The 22,382-nt window shown below is 31.0% G+C and overlaps 4 protein-coding genes across 4 annotated transcripts in view; 1 reads left to right on the top strand and 3 right to left on the bottom strand.

The window, feature by feature from the left end:
* Window positions 1-1,284: 1,284 nt before the first annotated feature.
* On the bottom strand, window positions 1,285-5,099 carry LOC145304327 (tectonic-1-like). Its single transcript, XM_080146193.1, has 6 exons — window positions 4,984-5,099; window positions 4,234-4,342; window positions 3,661-3,763; window positions 3,069-3,165; window positions 2,423-2,473; window positions 1,285-1,468 (listed from the first exon to the last, which is right to left on the bottom strand). Exons 1-6 carry the CDS (start codon window positions 5,077-5,079, stop codon window positions 1,394-1,396), a joined length of 531 nt encoding a protein of 176 aa, XP_080002319.1. The 5' UTR covers window positions 5,080-5,099; the 3' UTR covers window positions 1,285-1,393.
* Window positions 5,100-6,014: 915 nt separating this feature from the next.
* Window positions 6,015-14,665, bottom strand: LOC145304485 (tectonic-3-like). The gene is made up of 19 exons (XM_080146368.1): window positions 14,610-14,665; window positions 14,150-14,224; window positions 13,765-13,948; window positions 13,435-13,614; window positions 13,169-13,208; window positions 12,994-13,040; window positions 12,867-12,923; window positions 12,453-12,563; window positions 12,053-12,125; window positions 11,793-11,847; window positions 9,964-10,056; window positions 9,676-9,726; window positions 9,011-9,124; window positions 8,111-8,241; window positions 7,723-7,769; window positions 7,372-7,421; window positions 6,943-7,050; window positions 6,616-6,717; window positions 6,015-6,160 (listed from the first exon to the last, which is right to left on the bottom strand). The coding sequence occupies exons 3-19, from the start codon at window positions 13,905-13,907 to the stop codon at window positions 6,015-6,017; spliced, it is 1,548 nt and encodes a 515-aa protein (XP_080002494.1). The 5' UTR covers window positions 13,908-13,948; window positions 14,150-14,224; window positions 14,610-14,665.
* B9d2 (B9 domain-containing protein 2) lies at window positions 14,135-18,248 on the bottom strand. Its single transcript, XM_080146367.1, has 7 exons — window positions 18,212-18,248; window positions 17,664-17,728; window positions 17,167-17,199; window positions 16,742-16,809; window positions 15,721-15,806; window positions 14,610-14,665; window positions 14,135-14,224 (listed from the first exon to the last, which is right to left on the bottom strand). Exons 1-7 carry the CDS (start codon window positions 18,246-18,248, stop codon window positions 14,135-14,137), a joined length of 435 nt encoding a protein of 144 aa, XP_080002493.1.
* Window positions 18,249-19,715: 1,467 nt separating this feature from the next.
* REPTOR (repressed by TOR) overlaps window positions 19,716-22,382 on the top strand; it is a 54,216-nt gene continuing 51,549 nt past the window's right edge. Inside the window, exons 1-2 of the mRNA XM_080146117.1 lie at window positions 19,716-19,812; window positions 19,996-20,145. The gene's annotated coding sequence lies outside the window, so the exon portion shown is untranslated. The remainder of the gene's footprint in view (window positions 19,813-19,995; window positions 20,146-22,382) is intronic.

Here is a 22,382-nt window from a genome sequence, read left to right as displayed (position 1 = left end):
TGTTAGAGATCTAAAAGGATAAGACGATTGCCGATAAATTGATGTAAATTCCCCAATGATGATCACAAAATTACCCCTTCTGTAAATGAAAATTAGCTTTATGAATTAAACAATCAAAATTCAATAAAGTCTGCAAAGTTGTTAAGCAAACTAATAAGAAGACGTTATTATATAAAATTTTGGGGACTGGTGTAGTAAACAGTTAATTGTCCCCTCTCTCTCTCTCTCTGTAATAAAATATATGCGAGAAAAAAAAATTTTCATAAAAAATACCAATAATTTTCCAATTTATTTCCATCAAAAATATACATACAATGAAAATTTTAAAAACAATTAAATGCATTGTTATAAAAAAAGATACATTAATCATTTATCGTGAAAAAGAAATACAAAATAAAAAGGATTAATTGGTATGATAATTTAATGATCAAGAAAACTTTGAAATTAGAAATTAAAATCAAATTTTAAATATTGGTTAAAGAATAGTTCTTTATCACATCGTATTATAGACAGCTTTCTTTGGATAGTGGAATGAAAAAATGATGAGATTAATCTAAATTTTGTTGGTCCCGATGGGCTGAAGACAAAATAACAAAACTCGTATTGTTTTTAGGTTTTTTATATTATTATTCTTGGAAAATTGTCTATAATAGGAGACGATACATGATTTTTCATTATGGCTATGAATTGGTTCTAATGTAATGGAAATCAATCGGTTACGAAGCCATGCTAGAAAAAAAACAGGCCCTTTATTTAAAACATTTGAAAAACTGGAATAGTTATTTGTCGCATCGTATTATAAACGGCTTTCCGCGGATAATAATGTACAATTATAAGATTAAAACTAGTTTTTTTAGTCCCGAGGTGCCGAAGGCACAGGCTAAAAAAACTGGTTTTAATCTTATAATTGTACATTTTTTATATTCGTAGAAAGCTGGATATAATATGATGCTAGACATAGTTTTTTCGTATGAATGAGAACCGGTTCCTATCCACCGGATTCGAATGAATACGAGAAATTATTATTATCTATTACATTTTACAATACAAAAAAATTAATATCTAATGAAATTTAACAATTGTGGAAAAAATAGGAAAAAATAAGATAATAGGCCAAATCTGATAAAGTTTCCTAGGATCTCGAGTCCTAAGTCTTACAAATTGTCCTTTATATCTAATTAAGGCCAAGAAAACCATTACTCCTATTAGCCTAGAAAATTGTTTAAGATTTTGCAAGCAAAATAACATTCATGATATTCAAAAATAATTCAGGATAAGAAAATGGGCTATAAAACGATTTTCTATCTTCAATGACAATGCATAAATTTAATTTATTGGTTGAAACATTTGGGCATTACTAGTACAGAATAATTTTTACAATACTAAAAGAATTTTAAGAAAAGAGGTTAATATAAATCACACAAAAAGCTAATAATAAAACAGTCTTCAAATTTCTTGGTTGGTCCCACTAAAAATAGACAAGATTATTATTAACAATAGATGTAAAATCTATTAGATGATTAATCTCTTGATTAAATGGAAACGCGGTGTAGTCACAATTCGACCACAATGCTAAGAAACCTATAAAAAAAGTTAAATTTCTTAAATCTATGTAAAATATCATAATCTAAAAAATTCATCGTTAGTATTTCTTTTTAAAAATTTTCTAGTTTTTACAGTTGAGTGTTACGGTTTGATTTTCTGACGTAAAGAATCAAAAAGTAAATTATCGCTTTAATACATAGAAAATCTTACGACATATCCACTAAATGAGAAACTTTATAAAGGTAGCCGGACAAAGTGTCTATAAGTGTGTATAAAAATAAGGAATTATCCATATCTTTTTTAGTGGTTTTCTTTCCCACTCCTCCTCTCCTCATCCCTCATTTTTATGACGTCACATTTGTGATAGGGTTGGGCCGGATACTTTTTTGGCCGGATACCGGATACCGGATATCCGGCTGATTTCAAATGCCGGATATCCGGTTATCCGGCCAAATTACCGGATATCCGGCCGGATAACCGGCCAAATTACCAGATATTAAAGTAGTAAAAAAAAAATTTCTTCAGAAATCTTGTATAAATTTACATAAAGTTAAACTTATTCAGAAAAAATGTTCTTCTAGCTTCAATAATAAGAAAATTATAGCCATTTAAGATTTTAAAAAGCAGAGATTTTTGGTGTAAAGTATAAAAAATTACAGAGCCGGATATCCGGCCGGATAGTTTCAATATCCGGTATCCGGCCGGATATTGAAAATGGCCGGAAATTCGGCCGGATATCCGGCCACACCGGATATCCGGCCCAACCCTAATTTGTGATTTTGAGAGACTTTGTCCCGCTACGCATAAGGAGGTGTATTCGTGTACAAACAACAGAACTTGCAAAGAAGCGTTGCTTCTATAGAATTAATATTTTTACCTGGTTACCGTTTGTCAGAAAGGGGTAGAAGAAATCATTTGGAAAATGTGCCTAAAAAAATATATAAATATTACTGTGCTTAATGTATACATTTTACGTGGATAAAGAAACAAGGGAATTTTGTCGTCAATTTAGATTGCTTATATAGTCCAGTATACATTTTAATTAACCTATGGTAAATTGTTTACTGGCCTATCATTGGTCATTTGTATTGTATGACGTAATTTTTATTGGACAATATACCATGTTTCCTTTTCCTTCAATAATTTCGGTTCCACCAAAAAGGGTTTTGTTATGATTTGTTTATTTTGATTTGGGAGGGGGGGTGGTGGGGTGTATCTATTCATCCATTTCACCCGCGACTGTGGTGTAACACGTAGCGCATCTGTTCATAACTAAAGACGTTAAAAATGGTTCCAACTACCGCTATGTCAGGTTCGCGACATAAATAGTTAGAGTATGAGGAATGCCCAAACCAGGCGCAATTCATTACCATGCACAGTTAGTAGGCCTTCTCAGACAAAGTTCGTGCAATCAAAGGGTTGGTTGTCTGTAGGACATTTGGCCGCAAGATTTGGTTCCGAGATACACCTAAATAACACCTAATGGTATCTTCTAGAGGTTATCCCTGTTCCCCTGGCTATACCTGAATAACAGGATACTCTGCATATCTTGGCAGCGCTGGCTCAGCCACGTTCAGAAAGTTCACATCAACTTTAAACTCAATCCTCTGGGTTTTGCTTCTAAAAAGGATATAGAATACGTGGATATTATGACAGGGATACGTTTATCGTCCTTTTAGATTGCTACAATGGTCCTTATTTATTGGTCATTTCGGTTCTCAAGTAGGAGGGGAAAATATGGGGTAACGGGTGTGGATGAGGTAGCTATATTAGCCAGCTGAAATATAGATTTTATTAGTGCATTTAAGAATCTCTCACACTATTAACATATTCTATATCGATGATTCTAAATAGTTGAGCTGTTTTAGAGATATTACTGTGCAGTTTAACAAATTAAAACTTAAAACACGAAGTATGGTTCTCCTTTGCAGTGAAGCTTTTTACAGGTCTAGGAGATGTTTATAACAACTTTGGGGAAGGGTACCTCCACCTCCTCAGATGAAATCTTCCTAGAAAAAGAACCTGCAAAATCTCCGTTATGGAGCGAAGACCTCTAGAGTCTAGGGGTGTAGAAAAATGAAATGATCACTTGTAGCGCAACTACAACCTACTTACCCATGATTACAGGATAGACCAAAGCATTTGAATAAAACATCGTTAGCACGTCCAAACTTGTATGCCATGCCAATTATTTTATTCTGAGGGTTGGTTAGGGAACCTAAATATAAAAAAATGCTATGTAATTAAATTTTGAATCCTTGTTGAATCCAAATTATTGTATTGTGACATACAATTTCAAAAGCTTTAAAAATTCGAGCAAATTTTCTACAAAAAAAAATATATCCTTTTTATATAAGGAAGTAAATTTGTTTGTTCCTCAAGATCTCGCTAATGACTTAACCGATTGTGCTTTTCATTTCAGGAAAGCTTTATATAAGCCCTGGGAAAGAATAATAAACATATAAAATAAACATAGAGGTTAAACTCTAAAACGATATGGTTCTCATTAACGGTGACCCCACAAGATCGAACCTAGACAACAAAAATACATCCCCACTCAAAAAAAATATTAGTATTTTTTAAAAACTAAATTCAGAAATGAGGAGTCAACTTACTCCCCCCCACACCCATCCTACCTTACCTCAATTGCTTTTAAATTTCTCTAAGGGCGTGGAAAAAATCACCTACCTATGGAGGTATAAATAACCTGGATGTCAAGGTTTGTGATGAGATCATCACATCTGCCAGGAAATTCTGGAGCCGGGCTGGTCAGGTCGGGATAGTCAACCCAGATCACCTGAATAAATGGATATAATATACGTGGATATTATGACAGGGGAAATTTTGACATCAATTTAGGTTCCTATCTCATTTATTGGTCAGTATTTTCCTCCAGATGAAGGTGAGAGAAGAGGTAAAATGAGTGGTTGGAAGTTATATTAGCCAGCTTAAATGGCCATTTTATAAGAGTAGGCGAAAATATGGTGCAAGGATATCTAAGGGATAAGATAATGGGCGATAAATTGATATACATCCCCAATGATAACTAAAATTTAAAAGTTTTAACACTTATAGTTTGTAATCAATTAATCAAAATTCAATAAAATTACTCATAGTGGTTAAAATAATTTTGTACCTAATAAAGAAAAATAAAATCAGCATCCATGTCCAACCCAATAACAGTTTTTAAGCTTTAAAAGAATTTGGGGGCCAGTAACATTAAAAGTATTCTCCCTCCCAAATTTATTAGTAGTCATTTTTACAGATAAATAAAAAGACGTCAATGTAATAAGATATTAAACAATGAAAATCTAATTTAGAAAAAGTTGGTAAATATAGGCTTCTCCTATTTGATTTCTAAACTTTGTAATATATTGGACATAATCGATCAAATCATCTTCCCCATGGCATTAAGATAGCAAACTAAAGAATTCTAACCTTAACCCAATCAGATGTTCTTTTGGGGTGAGAATCCCCAAAAGATCCGACAGCGAACTCTGGTGGCTTTTTTGTGAACTTTTCCCCAACCATCATCGTGAAGGCATTCAATTTCATCTGATTTTGTAATAACGTTGTCAAAATAAAAAAAAAACATTAAGTAATTACCCTAGAAGGTCAATCAGACATAATAAATTGTCCAACCTAAAAAGGAATTACAATCAGACTAAGATTTTTGTTTTTATATTTATATTTAGTCACATATGTATATTTTTGGACGTCTTAATTTCCTAAGCTAAGCTAAAGCTAAGAAATTAAATTATTTAAATCTGACTTATTTAATATAAAACTAAAGAGGAAGAAACTGCCCTTTTGTTCTAAAATTCATCAACCATATGACATATCCTATTATATAAAGTAGTAATCGTTTTTTGTCTGTCCCGAAGAATCTCGCTAACCGCTAAACCGATATTGTTCTCCTTTACATTGAAGCTTCTTATAGGTCCTGGAAAGGTTTTAAATTATTTTTGGGGAGTGTGTCTTCACCCCTCTAACTAAAAAAAATATTTTTTTGCTTTTGAAACTCAAATTTAAAATGGGATGAATTCAAATTTTCCCTCTCCTAACTTAAGTTCCCTTAGAGGCTTCCAGGGGCGTAGCCGCTAGTAATCTATAAAGTAGTTCTTACACTGTTTTCCTTTTGGTCTTTTTCAGGGTTAGTCATCTAAAGTTACTATTTTACATCAACAGAAAAAAAACTATTTTTGCTGGTTGCTGATTTAAGAAACATCATTAAAGGCTAACAATATCCATAAAATAAGAAGCACCAAAGATCATGGATGAACAAATAGACAAGTATTCATTGAGCAGATGTTAGTGATATACACTGTTACAGAGGATCTATACACAAAAAAAATCAGCTCTCTATCTCAGAGAGCAGCCGAGAAAATTGCATTTACACAACCGTTCCGGACGAACTGACGGATAGACAAAGTGAATTACAGAGTAGCTTTGTTATTAACTACTATATGCTATTTGTAGCAACGTCCCTGATGGCAAGCAGATGACAGGGAAGATCTATTCACATGGTAGGAATACCCAACTTGGATTCTTTCTCCAAATTTTATAGATTTTCTGGGATGATTTGGCTCTCCGAATGGACACTCTATTTGTCCTTCTGAAAAAAAACGATTATTTGATAACAATTCTTATTGAAAAAGTAACAGTATGTGTGTGTGTGTGTGTGTGTGTCTGTAGCTTAGGATCGCGATAATCGTCGGAAAAAAGTGGTTAAGCTTATTACAGGTCATGTGAGGTTTTATTTTGTGGATGGGTACTTTCACCCTCCCAAGAAATATCTTCAGCCGCACGGCATCCGCCTGCAAGCCTCTGGGAAATCAACTTTTTACAATTTTAAAGACCAGCTGAAAGTCAAACCTGACCCAAATATGACAATCTCTCATTTAAAAAAAAATTACTTATTTATAGTCGATATAAACACTTGAAATTTCATATCGCTATAATGACAACAGTTTTGACAGGGATACTGTATTCTATCATCACAAAGAGAACAGACGAACATACTAAAGTTATAGAGTAACTGTACTACTGTCAATAAAAAGTAAATCAAACCTGGATTAAAAATAGAGAAAAAGTCTACACTAAAATCTTTTTCTGCTTGTTTAGTCATTTTGGAGACAACCTTTCTCCAGATTGGTTTGTTGTCCAGATAACCTTAAACAAAAAATGATTTAAAAGGGGGGGGGGAATTACCCCCTAAAAATAGTACAAATCCTTGAAATATTCAGGGAAGGGTTGGGTTTTATTCGTTGAAAGGTTACTACTAGTTTTAAACTAACCAATCACAAATCAGGGGTGCGTTAATTGGTCCACTGATTGGTTTGATGGTTTTATACAATCAAAAATAGGGCAGGCCTGTGATCCATAAGAGCTTAATACCTGGATTGCCTGATTTTTCGGGCAGCTGTTCTTCCTCTAGGGTCAGGTTATCTGATGACCACAGGCTTCTGTATGAGAACTGCTGTTGCAGCTGTTTTCCTGGTGTACCTTATAGTAAAGATTTTAGTTGCGAAGAATCTATGACCTTTTATGCGTTCTGGATTGATTTTATTCACTCATTTTATGCCCTTTTTTTCTTTTTATTAGCTTTCTACTTTTGGACGCATTAATCCTTGTTCGTTCAATTACAGAATAAAATTTGAACTATGCATGTGCATATAAAAATCTTCCATGAGATAAAATAAAATAAAAAAATATTTTTTTTTTTTTGGGGGGGGGGAGGTAAAATTGCGCCCATAACCTCCAAAACATTGGAGAATTATTGTCCTCTTTAAAAGGGTAAGATATAATAATAAAATGTATATGTACCTTTTCTAAGAGTTATAAACGCCTCGATGCTGTCAATTCCTGTCACTCCACTGAAATACAATACAAATATTCTATATAGGCTAAAATAATTAGATAACTGCCTTAATGCCTTTTGGTAGATTTACCTATAACAGATTATTTATGTAGTACACAGAAAAGGAAGGGTGGGGGGTTCAAACCTTGATAATAGAAAATGGAGAGGCATCCCCTATCTTCACTCAATTTCAAACTCTCTGGTAAAATCCTGTGCACGCCAGGGCATAAGAACATTAAAGTCAGCACAACAAAAAAGCCTATTATGAGCTTTTAGTTGATTTAAAAATAAAGTTATCAATTCAGCAATGTGATTACCTATGATAAATGTCATAATGAACTGAAGCTAAAAGGTTGTCACATCTCTAAAATAAAAAAAGTTATTGAATTAAGTACATATACATTTCTTTTATAAATATGTGCTTTGAATCATGACGTTCTGGATACACATATATATTGGTAATCTTAACACAAAAAATAGCTGTATATCCTGAAAAAGAGAATTTTAGAGAAGCTTCGTTTCTAAAAATGGATAGAAGTAATGCAGATAATAAGAGAAGTAAATGGTGCCCTAACCCTGCAGAGCTACCTATTACCCTAAGTAACCTAATCTTTCGTGGCCTAAGGTAATAAACAAACAATTCTCCTCCCTTCTTATTTTCAATTTTGTTGGGGGGATTCATTGCTTTGAATAAATTGCCGTTACCTTGGATGGCGAGGGGATATCTGCAACTGTGGCCGGACTATAGTTCTGGCAAATTTGGCTTCCAGAAGTTCCAGGTACAATAGAGACTTTATCTTCACACAGGTTTACTGATATGGGTATAAACTCAAGATCTAAAACAAAATGGATCATTACATTTTTAAAAGCAAAGCTTTTCTCTACTTAAGGTCGGCCAGTCCGTCCGTAACGGTTAGGTCACGGTTAGCTTTCTATGTTAAATTATACATGTTAGAATCGTCCTATCGATTTCAAACTTTGTATGATGATTCCTATAACAGTTAGATATGATTTAGAAATTGTAGGAACTCTATAATTTTTACCAAAATGTCCTTACTTCCATTTAAGTCATATCATATTTCTTGAAGAATCTCTATAATCAAATCCTAAAAATGTAAATATGTCCTTTTTTATTTATATTATGCTTATTTAGTTCTGACACTCTACAAAAGTTATACCGTTTCAGAGCTTCGCTTTTATGGATGTTGTCATTTTCTACAGAAGCAGAATATTATTAGGTCACCATTGTTTTTCTTAAGGGATAAGACAATGAAAAATAAATTGATGTTCATTCTCATTGATGATTAACAAAATCATTCCTTCTTTAGGTAAAAAAAGTTTGACTGAAAAGTATCAACACTTCACATTTGAATCAACCAATTAAAATTTGATAAAAACTTTGTGTACCACTGCACTGCAATGGTCTATTGTCGCCTCACTTCCTGAATTTCATGGAATATTTTAACACTCCTCCATCCTCCCTCTTCCTCAATTAATTTACTAAAGTTTCAATTGGTCACAAAGGAGGTTAATGCTACCCCAACAGATTTTAAAAAGCATTTATGATAAATAGTCCTAAACACAATCAAAGGTAAAAATACAAACCTGTTTTATTTTGTGGTATGAAAGGATTGGTTGGTCCCAGAGGTTGAGACAGAATTTGAAAGCCATTGACAAAGTTTTTTCCATTCAGGTTTGGTCCCACGTTGCATTGTTCATCTAAAATAATTATTTCGTTCTTTCCCTCAAAGTGTATTGTCAAGCACAGGAACTCCCCCCCTCCCCTCCTTTTTTTATGAAATAAATTGAAATTGAGTGAGGGGGTTAGTTTGTTAGTTATACATGCCCTGCGGGACCTATACCAGCAGTGCCTGCTCTGTCGGGCTTATAAGTTACCAACAACTATATTTATTCGAAAAAATACTTGTAAAGATTTGGTGATTTTGGGCAAAACCTAACCTGACTGAAAAACTATTCACCCCTTCCCACCTTATTTCCAATTTAAACAAAAAATAATTGTGAGGCATTTTTGAAAAAGTCAATTATTTAAATTACCCTGTTAAACCAATAATCTTTGTGTTGACATACTTTTTTAGTATTTATGAAGTTAGATTATGACAATTTTTTTAAAGAACAAAAATATATTTTAATGCTTTCTTGTAAAAGACTAGATTAAGTAAAGTTAAGAGAATTGCATCTTTTGAAGAAATATGCTTTTGGTGTCTGTTGTCCAAAATTAGATTTAAGTGAAAGCACCAAAACAAATTTACCTAAAACTGTAGTACAAACTATTTCTGCTTTTTCCATATACTTCACTGTAACTGAAAAATAGTTAGTTTACTTTCTTTCATAGGTATTGGTACAAATCATATCTACTGATTAGGATGGGTAAATCGTGATCTCTTAGTATTTATTTTCAGTTTTTTTTAAATTCTACTTTTGTTTCTTAATTTTACATTCTTTTTACAGAGAACAGTTTACTCCCAAACAAGGGTATATCTATTCTGAATGTCTATCTTAATATGTTTGTCCGTTTTCTGAAAGAATGATAAGGATACCTAAAGAATCACATTGTCCACTGATGCCCTTGGTTGGCAGCTGAAAGTAACCCAGGCTGTTTATCTCCGGCCAATTTACTATGATTGGATCACCTTAAAGGGCAAATATAGGTTCGATATGATATGAGCTTATATCAAAGGTGCAATTCCATAGATTATAAATAACTTAAAAATATTGACATATTCAATTGTATAAGTCTGTTTATAGCTTAAAACCCGTCAATCTCGAAGAAAATATTTTGTAATTAGTGTGGTTCCCTAAGAACTCAACACCCTAGCATCACACAAGGCTTCGTGGCAAGGTTGAATTAAAAAGCTTTCGTTAAATGATAGTCGTAATAACGTGGAAACCAATCAATCAGGGGTAAATATACCCTCCTTCTACCTTCAAAAAGTAAATTATTTAAAAGTTAAAAAAAACATCAAATAATGTAAAAAGTAAAAAAAAATAATCGATAAAATTTTCTTGGAGGAAGAATGATTTCAAATCCCTGTTTTTTTGTGGCCGTGTGTGTGTGTGTTGAAAATGCGTACAAAAGGGTTGTTTATATCATCATGAATTAATCAAAGATCTCTGTACAGAAAATAAACTTTAAGACGTATTATTTACCCTGTCAATACTCCTGACGCCCTTCTTCGCAAATTATTTTTATGCTTTTTAAAAAATTAAATAAACTAGTATATAATCTAAAATAATAAACATTTAATTTATCTTTTAAGGTGCGTGCCAATGTAATAGTCAATCAAACTTAAGCAAAATAGTCAAAAAAAAGTCTTGTAATGGGCTAAAATAAACGATTTTGTCGGCAATCTCATTTATTATATGTTCAATTGAAACAGAAAATTGCAAAATCTACTTAAGGATTTTTTTGAATTTTTAAATTTGGCATAGATATTCTAAAAGTATGTAATGGCACCTTTGATATAAGCTCATATCATATCGAACCTATATTCGCCCTTTAACAAGAATGATAAAAATACATGATTAACAAATGTAAAGTAGTACATACAATAGCATCCAATACAGAATAAATTAGGTAATCTTTTCTGTATATTCAACGGTTAGTGAGATCTTAAGATGCAGACATACACAAAAAAACGAACATCCTATTACTTTTATTATTAGGACTAACGGCAATGTCTTTTGGGTTTTTTTGGGAATGGAAAATCCACTTTAAATTTTAGTTTTGAAAGAAAGTATTTTTTTGTGGGAAGGGAGGGGTTAAATAACAAGGATGACAACATCCATAAAAGCGAAGCACTGAAACGGATGGACAAACGGACATTAACACTTGTATACTGTCTGAACTGAATAATCAGAATATAAAAGTATAAGTGTCGAAGCAAAATTGTAAGTAAATTTGTTGAAAATCTGCTTGATACAGGATAATGTTTATGGACGTATTTACATTTTTAAGACTCGATTATATAGTTGCTTCGCTTAAATATTGTTCTTTGTTGTCCTAGGAATCAATATACCAAAAATCAGATAAAACGGATAATTAGATCACATAAAAATTTGTTTTTAAAAAAGTAGAAAAATCAACATGTTTAAAATGGACGTACGGACATTCTGGTAATGATTATAGAGTTGCTACGCTTTCTAAATCGTACCTAACTACTACAGGAATCACCATGCAAAGTTTGAAATCGATAGGACTATTCTAACATGCCTAAATTAACGAATAAAAGCTATCTATCTCGGACGGACGTACGGACGGACGTACGGACCGACCCTAATTATAGAAAAGCTTCGCTTTTAAAAATATTACAGAAAATTGAACATATGCTAATCAAAGAATTTATTTGCTGTTAAAGAACTATTTTACCTGCAACATAATTCTTGTGAACATTTATGTTCAATTTTGTTGACTTGTGCCTCCACTGAAAAAAAAAGTTTAGTTTTCAATTTTCATTATTTGGGGGGAGGGGGGAGTTTTTCTCAAGGGTCAGAATCTTTTGGGAGGACTAAGGTTCTCTGGATATATAAAAATCTTATTTGAAAAGGAGATCTAAATTGGTTCAGCTGTTGCAAGATCTTAAACTACAGACACACATTCTATTACTTAAATTTAAAGATAAAATCTACCTGATAATTTGTGTGACGTTTGGCAAGAATGTTGAATTCTGTAATATTATCAGTTGGTTTTCTTTCTGTAAATCTAAATAGATAATTATCTTGATTTGACAAAGGCTTTTGACACAGTATCACGTCAATTAATAATACTGAAATGGATTGTACACTAAACAAAAATAATGGTAAATAACTATGAGTTTGTTAGTTTGGTTAGTTTATCAATTTTAGGATGGTTTACAAGGGTTAGGATTCTCAAGCTGCAGTGCAAAAGAATGTATTATCAGTGTTTAACCATTTGATACAAACTTCAGTAGAATTAGATAAAATTTTAGATCAAAAAATATTTCTAAGAGGTATCATTGTTAAAAAATATTCATTTTGCTGCCACTTATTGAACAAATAAAGAACTAACCTATTTCTTTCAGGCAAATTATCTGTATAGATACAAAGTAAAGAGTTTGGCGCCATTTCTGCATTATAGTCCGAATTATTTCTGTATATCAAACTCTCTTTATAACAATACCTTAATTAAAAGTAAATTATTATTGTAAAGATTACTGTAAACTTGCAAATTCATCCAAGCAACAAGATTAGAAATACAAATAACCAAACAACTTCAACTATATCTTGATGTACAACCTATGAAATGTAAAAACCGCCCTGATTTTATACTAAGAAATCTAATTACCTTAACTCTTACATATATTTGTTTGTAGAACCATTTTCAAATCTATGTATTGTACAAGAAGTGATTTTAGCTTAGAATCGAAAGGACTATAACTTCCTTCCCTTCAAAGGTTATTTAATTTTAATATGTATCTGTTACCTAGATTCTTGAACTGTAACTTCATCAATACATTTTTTGAAAGCCTTTTTGTCAATACTGAAAAAAAAATATTATTAACATTCACTAAAAAAACTGTAATTGAAGAAAAATAAAAGAAAAAAATTACCTGGAACAGTCTTTATCACAACAACAATTGACATCACATGAATTCACCTAATAATTAATAAAGATGGAAAAAATGATCTAAAAGATAAAAAAAATCTAATGTAAGACATTTTAGCTAATATAATAATGCAAAGAGCTTAAAGTTGTGTTGAACATAATACTCTTTGTTTTTTTACCTGAAGATCACAGGTACAAAAATGGTCCCAGTCTGTTGATCTGAAATAAAAATAATCTAGGATGATATTGATTTTAAATCTATATAAAAAGTTTAATATTTGGCTTGACTGGTTATCATGTTGTAGGTTAAGTTAAATCCTTTAGAAAAGATCTCACAAATGTTACCAAAGTATGAATAGGAAGGGTTATCATACCAACCTCTGATAAATATAGTAGTATGAAATTAAGTTAAAGCAAAATTCTTGATCTTTATAACATATGATACCTTTTTTTGGGCAAAACTGGACTTTTTGTTGTTGTTGTAGTAGTAGTAGTAGTAGTTGATGTGGTTGTTGTTGTAGTAGAGGTAGTTGTAGTTGTGGAAGTTGTTGATGATTCAGTAGTACTTGATGTTGTTGTGCTCTCTGTGCTGGTTGATGTGCTACTTAGAGAAGTTGTGCTTGATCTGAAATGGTTTGAATTAGTTTCATTTAAATACTCACACAATCAAAAGCTCTTTACAAATCAAGAAACAAATAAAAACTGAAAATTTTGAAAAATTTCTTTAGGTATCGGAATGAACTGGGCTAAAGTTTTAAAACTTTTTAAAGCTTACCCTGTAGATTCTTGAGTGCTTGAAGATGATTGAGTGCTATTATCCATATTTTCATTACCATTATTAACAGAGGAGTCTTGTGCATTGTTGCTACCAGCTAATATCAGCAGCATCATGAATGATAATTTGGTATGAATCAACATTCTATACCAAATTTGTCAAAGTTTCTAAGAACAATATGAACCTAAAAAGACAAGAATGACAACATAGCAGTAATGCTTAAAAAAATAGCTTTTGGTCAATTAATTGAAACAGTAACGTCCACAGATATTCACCAGAACGGAAGGGGAGGGGGTGATGCCTTGTTGGGTCATAAATGGAAAGCAATCCACCCTTTTTTGGTACATAAAAAATCTGCTACAAATTTGGATCAAAATAAACCTACCCGGACTTCAATTTTTCCAGTAGCTACTGTGGTCAGCCTGTGACGGTCAGACCCAGAAAATATCAATTCTGGAGCCTAAACAAATATTCAAAAAAAAATATATTATGAAGTTTTTGAATGCTACGTCAAAATCTTGTGAAATTTAAATTCTTTAGTAGCAAAGCTACTCCATATCTCATTTTGTCTGTCCGTTTGTCAGTCCTTAATACTATTGAAAACATGTAATCTTCTCAGCTGCTATTTAAGATATACGAATAATTTTTTTGGTGAGGATGCCCTATAATAATCAGCATCCATTATGTAATTTGCTTTGCCCTTAAAAATTATAAAAATACATCATAAAGGCTATTTTTTCTCCAATATATTTATATATATTTGATATTGTCCGTAATCACATCCATGATTTTGTATGCTTCATTGCTTTTGAATGTTGTCATCCTTGTTATTTGTTAATTATTACCTTCAATTGGTGACTTCCACCAAGAAAATGATGAGAAATTGTATCAACAACTCCACCTAAAAAAATTTAATTTGGGAACGAAGAAATGGAAAAGGGTATTAAAGAAACCTCAAACATTCTTAGGATAAAAATTGATTGTTTAGTTTTCTTCATTAACATCATTGATAACTATTACAACATGCTCAGTTGTACTGATAAAAAATGTTTGTTCATGTATCCTTAAATCAAAGTAAGTATCAACTTTCATAGAGTAGTTTATTCTGATATGTACGTCTGTCCGTCTGGCTGAAACATTTTTCGGAATCTCTAAACCTATAAGCATCCTTTACAAAAATTATTTACTAAATATATTTGCGATTACTTTTATTTAATGAAATCTTCCAATTTTAACATTTACAAAACAGCCTGCTTTATTGCATCAAGATCCATGACAGATCTATATAGGAAATAAACGTCTACAAATGAGCTCGAGTCTTCCAATAGTAAAGTGTTTAAAACTCATAGTGCTCCAATAATCCTTATTAAACTCTCATTGACCAAAGTGATAAAACCTTTATCCTATTTGTTTATGGAATGAATTAAGTTTCTCACATCATGTAGCTATTTGAATTACATTGAAGTATTTAATCCTTATTTCATAAATAAAAAATATACATTCATAATAGAGTAAATCTAAGAAAACTGTATTTTAAAAGAATTTGATTGTGGCGACACTTCCTTTGTGTTAAAATATTAAAACTAAAATTTTAATCATATTAACCCTTTGGTGATGGTAATGTGAAAAAAATATAATTGAAAAAATCTTTTTAAAATCATTTAAATTAATAAATATTTACTTCTTTCTTTTAGATAGTAATGGCGGGGGAGGAAAATTGATTTATTGAGAAATGGATAAATAGATATGTACTTATAGAAAACTAGCCAATAGCGATATAGTTATATTGAGCCAACTCTAGTATATCTATATAAAAAGTTTTTTTATGACCACTGAACATGTGCTCTTTAACACGCTTTGTTTGTTCAACCAACCATGGTTTTTTGTGATATGCTACTTGAAGATGTTGTCGTTCTTGTTTTTGCTGCAACTAACGAGTGCAGAATTAATTTTTACCTGTAGGCCTCCAGGTTAGGATGCTTAGATTGTGTAGGCCAGGAGAGGAGGGGAGGTGGGTAAACCCGTAACCAACTAATTCATTCCTTGATAGATAGATGGAGGTATAGATAAATATATGGCTGGTTAGAGTGATGGTTGAATGGGTGGATAGATATATATATATATATAGATAGATAGATAGATAGATAGATAGATAGATAGATAGATAGATAGATAGATAGATAGATAGATAGATAGATAGATAGATAGATAGATAGATAGATAGATAGATAGATAGATAGATAGTTAGATAGATAGATAGATAGATAGATAGATAGATAGATAGATAGATAGATAGATAGATAGATAGTTAGATAGATTGATAGATAGATAGATAGATAGATAGATAGATAGATAGATAGATAGATAGATAGATAGATAGATAGATAGATAGATAGATAGATAGATAGATAGATAGATAGATAGATAGATAGATAGATAGATAGATAGATAGAGAGATAGATAGATAGATAGATAGATAGATAGAAAAATTAATATAAAGATAGATAAATTTAGAGACAATACCTTCCAAATGAATCTTGATGAAAGACTTGAACCCAAAGTTTTGGCCAGCCTTGTAAACCCCTGACAATTAATGATGTTATTATCACTTTTTTTATGTGAAATTAAGGATAGTACAATAAATGAAAAAATATTCTTCTGGACATTTTAAACATGATGCTCTGTTTGTTTTATAATACTTTTTTTTCATTATTCTTTATTATCACTTTTTAAAATCATTGATACCTATATGACTATAAGGTACAATGTTCTCTATGACCAAGAAATATGAAATAATAATGTTCCTACTAAGCATCCTTTATTTAAGTAGTTTTTTGAGAGATTGTCCAGACTTCTAGCTTTTAAAGTGCTAAAACTCTGTATTTTTGGATATTGTTCGTTTGTATGACAGCCTGAACTTTAGCTTCGCTTTTATTGATGTTGTCATCCATGTTTAAGAATGTAATTAAATGTGTACCTTGTAGCAAAATGAATATCAATTGGATGAGAAAAGTAAGCAACTTTTCCTATCTCAGGATCATCTACCTATAATAATGAAAATATTTTCCAGCTAAATCTTAATCTTTAAAGTATAATAATCAAGTCTTAAAATGTAAGTATGTCCACACAAATTATTCTGGCTCTCTAATTTTGGGATAAATTGATACGAAATTCATGTTCAGATTTCTTTTCAATGTTAGTCACAGATGTTGTCATCCTTATTTTTTTAGTTTTATTAATTATCTATAGCCATTATATCTGAAGCACATCAATTCTACAAATTCATTTTTGGCCTATTTAATTAACAGATTTTCATATATTGCTTTATTTATCTAAAAATTGCAATTTTATAGAAGTTGTCATCATTATTTGACCAAAATTTTATTTATTAGAAAACCAAACCTGAGTTTGTCCTTCTTTGCTTCCAGCTAAAACCTGAGACAAAGTAAAAACATATTTTGTCAAGTAAATAAAATTTTATTTTTTTATTTTATCCCAATGGTTTTTGTTTGTAAGGTTGTAAAATTATATTTCCATTTGCGAGAGCTGAAAATTTTAAATAATGATATTTTATGATTGTTTATTTCCAGTGAGTGTACATATAGTAGTGTACAACAACGTATGGATTTAGATATAAACTATTGATAGAGTAGTTTCGCTTCTAAAATAAAATTTTTTCAGGTAGGGAGGGGACATTGAATTCAAATTTCACTGGTAATCAAAGTTTTATAAGCGAGTTATCTTATTAATGGTGGTTTCAAATTGGCAGTGTCAAAACTTTCCAGCTACCTAAAAATTCAAATGTACAGAAGGGATAATTTAGTTTATGATTATAAGGGATGTACATTAATTTATAATCCATTGTCTTATCCCTTAAGATCCCTGCATATTTGTTATACCTTCCAAGCTCCACCAGTGTGTATGCCCCACCTACAGAACAGAGCACTGTGTTGATACCCAGAACCTAGAAAAAGACAGAGATATTGCAACAAAAGAGAAACTATTTTGTCTCGAACTTTTCTTCTGGTTAATGTTTTTTTTTTAAGGGTGAGAGGAGGAGACTATGGACTATAGATTAAAGTGACCCCCAACAAGGACGTCCAAGCTTTCTTTGAGTGGGGAGAGGAGAAGATGGGGTAATTCAAATTTAAATGTATAATAAATAAATAAATTTGTTTTGCCTCCCTTAATTTCACTTTGGGAGGTCAAACCAACATTTTTTATATAATGTTAAAACTTTACCACATTTGGGGGAACGTCCTTGCCCCAAAAGTTTAAAAATAAGTTAATCGTTGTCTTCAAAAAACACTACAATCTAGGTTTATTTATGATTTTCCACCAATCATTTTGTTCAACGGTGCTATATCCATGTCCTGGTCCATGAACATTATATCTGTATTTCTCAGATAAGCTTTTAAATTGAATGCACGTTAATAAATATTCTTACCTGACACTATCTGTCCTATAGCATGCAGTTCGGCCATTCCTGAGATTTTAAAAGACAATATTTTATTATAGTTAACAGTATATCTTTATATTAATAAGTATTAAGTAATGTTTTTTTGGGCCGTCAAGACCTAGCTAACCTCTCATGAATTGAATGAGTTATCCATTTTATAGAAAATTTACATAGGCTTTAGGCTATTTTACTTATAAGTTTAGGGGGATGTTATAAACTATTTAATCCTTTTATATAAAGTAGTAAGTTTTTTGTTTGTAGTGAAGGATCTTGCTAACCACTGAACCAATATGGTTCTCCTTTAAAATGAAGCTTCTTATAGGTCCTTAAGGTTGTTTTTTTACTAAATTTTTGGAGAGGGTATCTCCATCCTCACAATGAAATATTACCCCCAGCCTAAAAAAATTATTTATCTTTTTCTTTTTGAAACTCAAACTGAAAATGGTCGCCTTTTCCCTCCCACCTTGAGTACCGGCCTAGAGGCATCTAGGGGCGTATTTGCTATTATAATTAAAAAGTAAGGATCTTATTATTTATATTTCAAAAATTTACCTTCATTTTACGTTACAAGATCCTATAAATTTGATGCCTTTATTTCACTGCTTTCCTATCAATACTACATCAACAAAGCATATTAAACCATTTCTACAATTTTACATCAAATATGCAGGTATAATAGCTTTCCTTTATTATATTTTCTACCTTTTTAACGCAGAGCTAATACTCAATGGCTTAGTTACCATAGTTCTACTTTCCTTATTCCATCCTAAATATTGCAAAAAATGTCCGTAAGATGTCTCTAGCTTTATAGTACAAATATTTTCCGCATCATAATAAAAGCGCTTTATGAGAATTTTTTCATTCACAAAAAAAATATTTTTTATAAAAGCAATTTTAACGTTTATATCTTTATAAATTTTTAAAAAAGAGATTTTCGTCTATTTAATGTATAAATGTGAAAAAAGAAAATTTTTAGGACACCTTTTTTATGATGAGAATCAAAACAAAAGTCTTGTCTGCAAGCAATTGGCGCCATATTGGATAATATTGGTCAGAATTTTCTAGTCCATACTCTATTGGCTACACATAAAAAGTAAACATTTCAATTCGAAGAATTGACTCAAAATATTCTTTTATTGGCGGACAATAAATACTGTCCTGTGATTCGTCATTTAATATTATTCTCAACTTTGATTGGTTGATAATTTATAAAGATATATCTGATTGGCTGCAAAGTCCACACGTGACCTTGCACTCCATCCCACAGGCCAAAACTAAGTTGCCACATTTAAGATAATAGTAATTTAATTGTTATAAGGTGCTGAAAAAGACGAATTTTTGGAATTTTGATAATTAAAACAGATAAAAACAATTAGTTTTTGTAAGACAAACAAAAATTTAAATCTTTAGTGAGTTAATTTTTAAGAAAATTTATAGTAAAATCCTACCAAGTTATCAACATCCGTTAGTTTTTTGCGTAAAAGTGGATAAAATCTGGTAACCATGCCCACACACGCACGGACACTCTGCCTACACACACACACACACATTCAGTTCATAACAAAACATTCGCAGCTGGTGTGCTACAAGTTTCATCATCAGGGATCACAAGGTCGTGTTTTTTACACGACTTTTGCCAAAAAGTCGTGTATTTTTAAAATTTTCTTGCCTTACCCCCTTCCCTTTTTAATTCCCCTTTTCCCCCTTTTTCTTCCCCCCCTTCCCTTTTTTAAAAAAAAGTCGTGTAAAAAAAAAATTTCATGTGAGATCAGTGTTCATCATTCTAATAGTTTTTTTTTACAAAAATAAAGGAAATTTCCTAACTTTGTGAATTAATTAATGTGCTGAAAAGCTTTATAAAGTGATTTGTGAATATTTAAAGATACTTTTAACCATAAATCGCGGCCTTTTTGGCAAAAAAGGTAAGTTTTTTTTCAATCCCATATGTACATACATTATTTTTTTTAATGTTCTTTTGTCTTACGCAATCTAATACAATAAACGTTATCAATACAATTATAAGATAAATATTGTTTTCCAGCGAATATTCTCTAAATTTAGAGATTTTTACCTATATTTTGTTTTGTTTTAAAATACTTAAGTAATTTTGACATTGATATTATATATTAGATAAGTATAGTTTTTATGCGCTTATTAGTATGAGTTTTGATGCATGACATTTTATTGACAAGTAATTAGAGAGGAAATTTTTTGTATAAGAACAATGTTAATTATAGTATTATTATAATAGAAAAGACATGTATATATTTTGGCTTGCACAGGGTTTTGACATGGAACTGTGAGTAAAGCCTTATATATATAAGGGTTTAGGAAAAATTTGGAAGGTAGATATATATATATATCTATAAATAAATTTCAATAACAGTCCTTTTTTACGTACATCTTTAGATAAATCTATTTTATGTGTTTCATATACATTTATATCTCTTCAATAAAATTTCTTTTCTATTAGAGTGTCGATAATGAAAACAAATTAACAGAAGGTTTGTTTGTCTAGCTGAAGGACCTAGCCATAAAGAAGATATAATTTATTTATTAAATATTACCTCTATACAATTAACTAGATGTAAATAGATGTAGATACTATTGCAACTTTGACTGCTAAGTTATTTTGAATATTAGGTATACCTTTTTTTTATTTTTATCAAAATACCTATATACTTTATATGTTAGGAATTATAGCAAATCCTGGAGGGAGGCCGTGATGAAAAATGAAAAGGCACCTATTTTAGAGGGTGGTTGAAACCCCCCTTTCACATATGTCGATCATACAACTTATACACAAATTAGGAAGTTTTATGTAAAATAATTAGGATTCTAATATGTAGGTTAATAGTCTAATTTTTACTACGTTAAGGGGTAGTTGCATTTTAAACTTGAACTTAGTGAACTGCATTTGTTTTCCTGTTCAATGGTTTAAACTACATTTATATTCTATATAGATACTTTATTTGTTTACATTTTTTAGGGGGGTTTTGACATCCCCTCCCGCGCGCGACTGCTTGAATAAGTTATACAAATAAATACAAAAATGAAATTGGTTTGATAAGAACAACGTAAAACTTTTAGGATTCAAATATAAAGGTTTATAGCTTAAAAGTAGGAGTACGTAAATTTGACAGATATGTTGATAAAGCTAGTAACCCCCACGATTATTATAGGAACAGATTATTTCATCTGAATAAAAACGTTTTTCCCTCCTTTTTTAACGCTTCTAATATTTTAATATGTTACCTAGCCATTGTATCATATACACATACAAAATCGACATTTTTATTCATTGTTACGACCTTACGCTTTTTAGTGTAGTACAAGTGTCCTATCATACAAGTGTTAAACTTGATAAATATTATTATCGGACAAAGATAAAAGAACAGTTTTGTCCATAAGTATCGTAGCTATAACAGGCTAACAACATTTTTTTGATGATAAGAAAATGGTATAATAAATTAAGAATTGATAATATTTTGATTGTGTTTTTTATCCAATAGGTGTTTGTGTAGTGTCATTTTTTACTTCCATAAGCTTTTGGTGTTAATAAATTTTGGTTAAAAATAAGTAATTTAAATTTAGTTAAATTGGCCTTTTTAAAACCAGTTTATAGAATGCTGAAAATGATTTTTTTCTTTCTTTCTAGTTATACAAATAACTTTTTACGGGATATTTAAGTTGATCTCCCCTACTTTTTACGCAATCTCCTTTCTTAGATGTATATTACTAAATATTATGTATGATTATGAATTATTGCTTTGTAAGTTTAGTTATCGATAGAATTACAAAATAACAAACCTTTTAGTTTTTGAATGTACATAGTTCTGAGTTGAATGAATGGACATTTTTATTATTCAATAATTGAATATTATTTGTAAGCAGATTTTTCATTACAAAGGGGGGGGTTTTTAATGCAACCATCTCGTAATCAGTGAGCAAATGTCACTTAGAATTCGAATTTCCATCTATAATTTTGCATGAGTAATCCTTGGTAGGTCTATTTTCCCTAAATCGAACAAAAAGTTGGAAAAGTAACGGCTAACGGCTGGCGGCTCAGCTATTTTGCCATTCTTTTGATATTTATACTGCAAATTAGTCACGAAACCTCTCTCAACATAATACTCTTTTCTACTCCAAAACGCTATCA

This window comes from Acartia tonsa, chromosome 13 (genome assembly GCF_053477335.1).
Source record: "Acartia tonsa isolate MP-2025a chromosome 13, ASM5347733v1, whole genome shotgun sequence".
Lineage (NCBI taxonomy): Eukaryota > Metazoa > Arthropoda > Copepoda > Calanoida > Acartiidae > Acartia > Acartia tonsa.
The sequence above is the reverse complement of the archived record's forward strand: the minus strand, read 5'-3'. Positions and strand labels throughout refer to the sequence as shown.

Bases quoted from the DNA above. Each gene is read 5' to 3' on its own strand.
- LOC145304327 (XM_080146193.1), bottom strand. From the start codon at position 5,079: ATGATGGTTGGGGAAAAGTTCACAAAAAAGCCACCAGAGTTCGCTGTC. The intron at 2,474-3,068 runs GTATAGCCAGGG...ATATTTTTTTAG, and splicing joins CAGAGTATCCTGTTATTCAG to GCACATTTTCCAAATGATTT. The intron at 1,469-2,422 runs GTAAAAATATTA...GTCTATTTTTAG, and splicing joins TTCTGACAAACGGTAACCAG to TGGGACCAACCAAGAAATTT.
- LOC145304485 (XM_080146368.1), bottom strand. From the start codon at position 13,907: ATGTTGATTCATACCAAATTATCATTCATGATGCTGCTGATATTAGCT. The intron at 12,564-12,866 runs GTAACAGATACA...CTTTTAATTAAG, and splicing joins GTTACAGTTCAAGAATCTAG to GTATTGTTATAAAGAGAGTT. The intron at 12,126-12,452 runs GTTAGTTCTTTA...TTATCTATTTAG, and splicing joins AATTTGCCTGAAAGAAATAG to ATTTACAGAAAGAAAACCAA.
- B9d2 (XM_080146367.1), bottom strand. From the start codon at position 18,248: ATGGCCGAACTGCATGCTATAGGACAGATAGTGTCAG. The intron at 16,810-17,166 runs GTTTGGTTTTCT...TCATTATTATAG, and splicing joins GCAAAGAAGGACAAACTCAG to GTAGATGATCCTGAGATAGG. The intron at 14,225-14,609 runs GTAATAATTAAC...ATATTTGTTTAG, and splicing joins GTGGAAGTCACCAATTGAAG to GCTCCAGAATTGATATTTTC.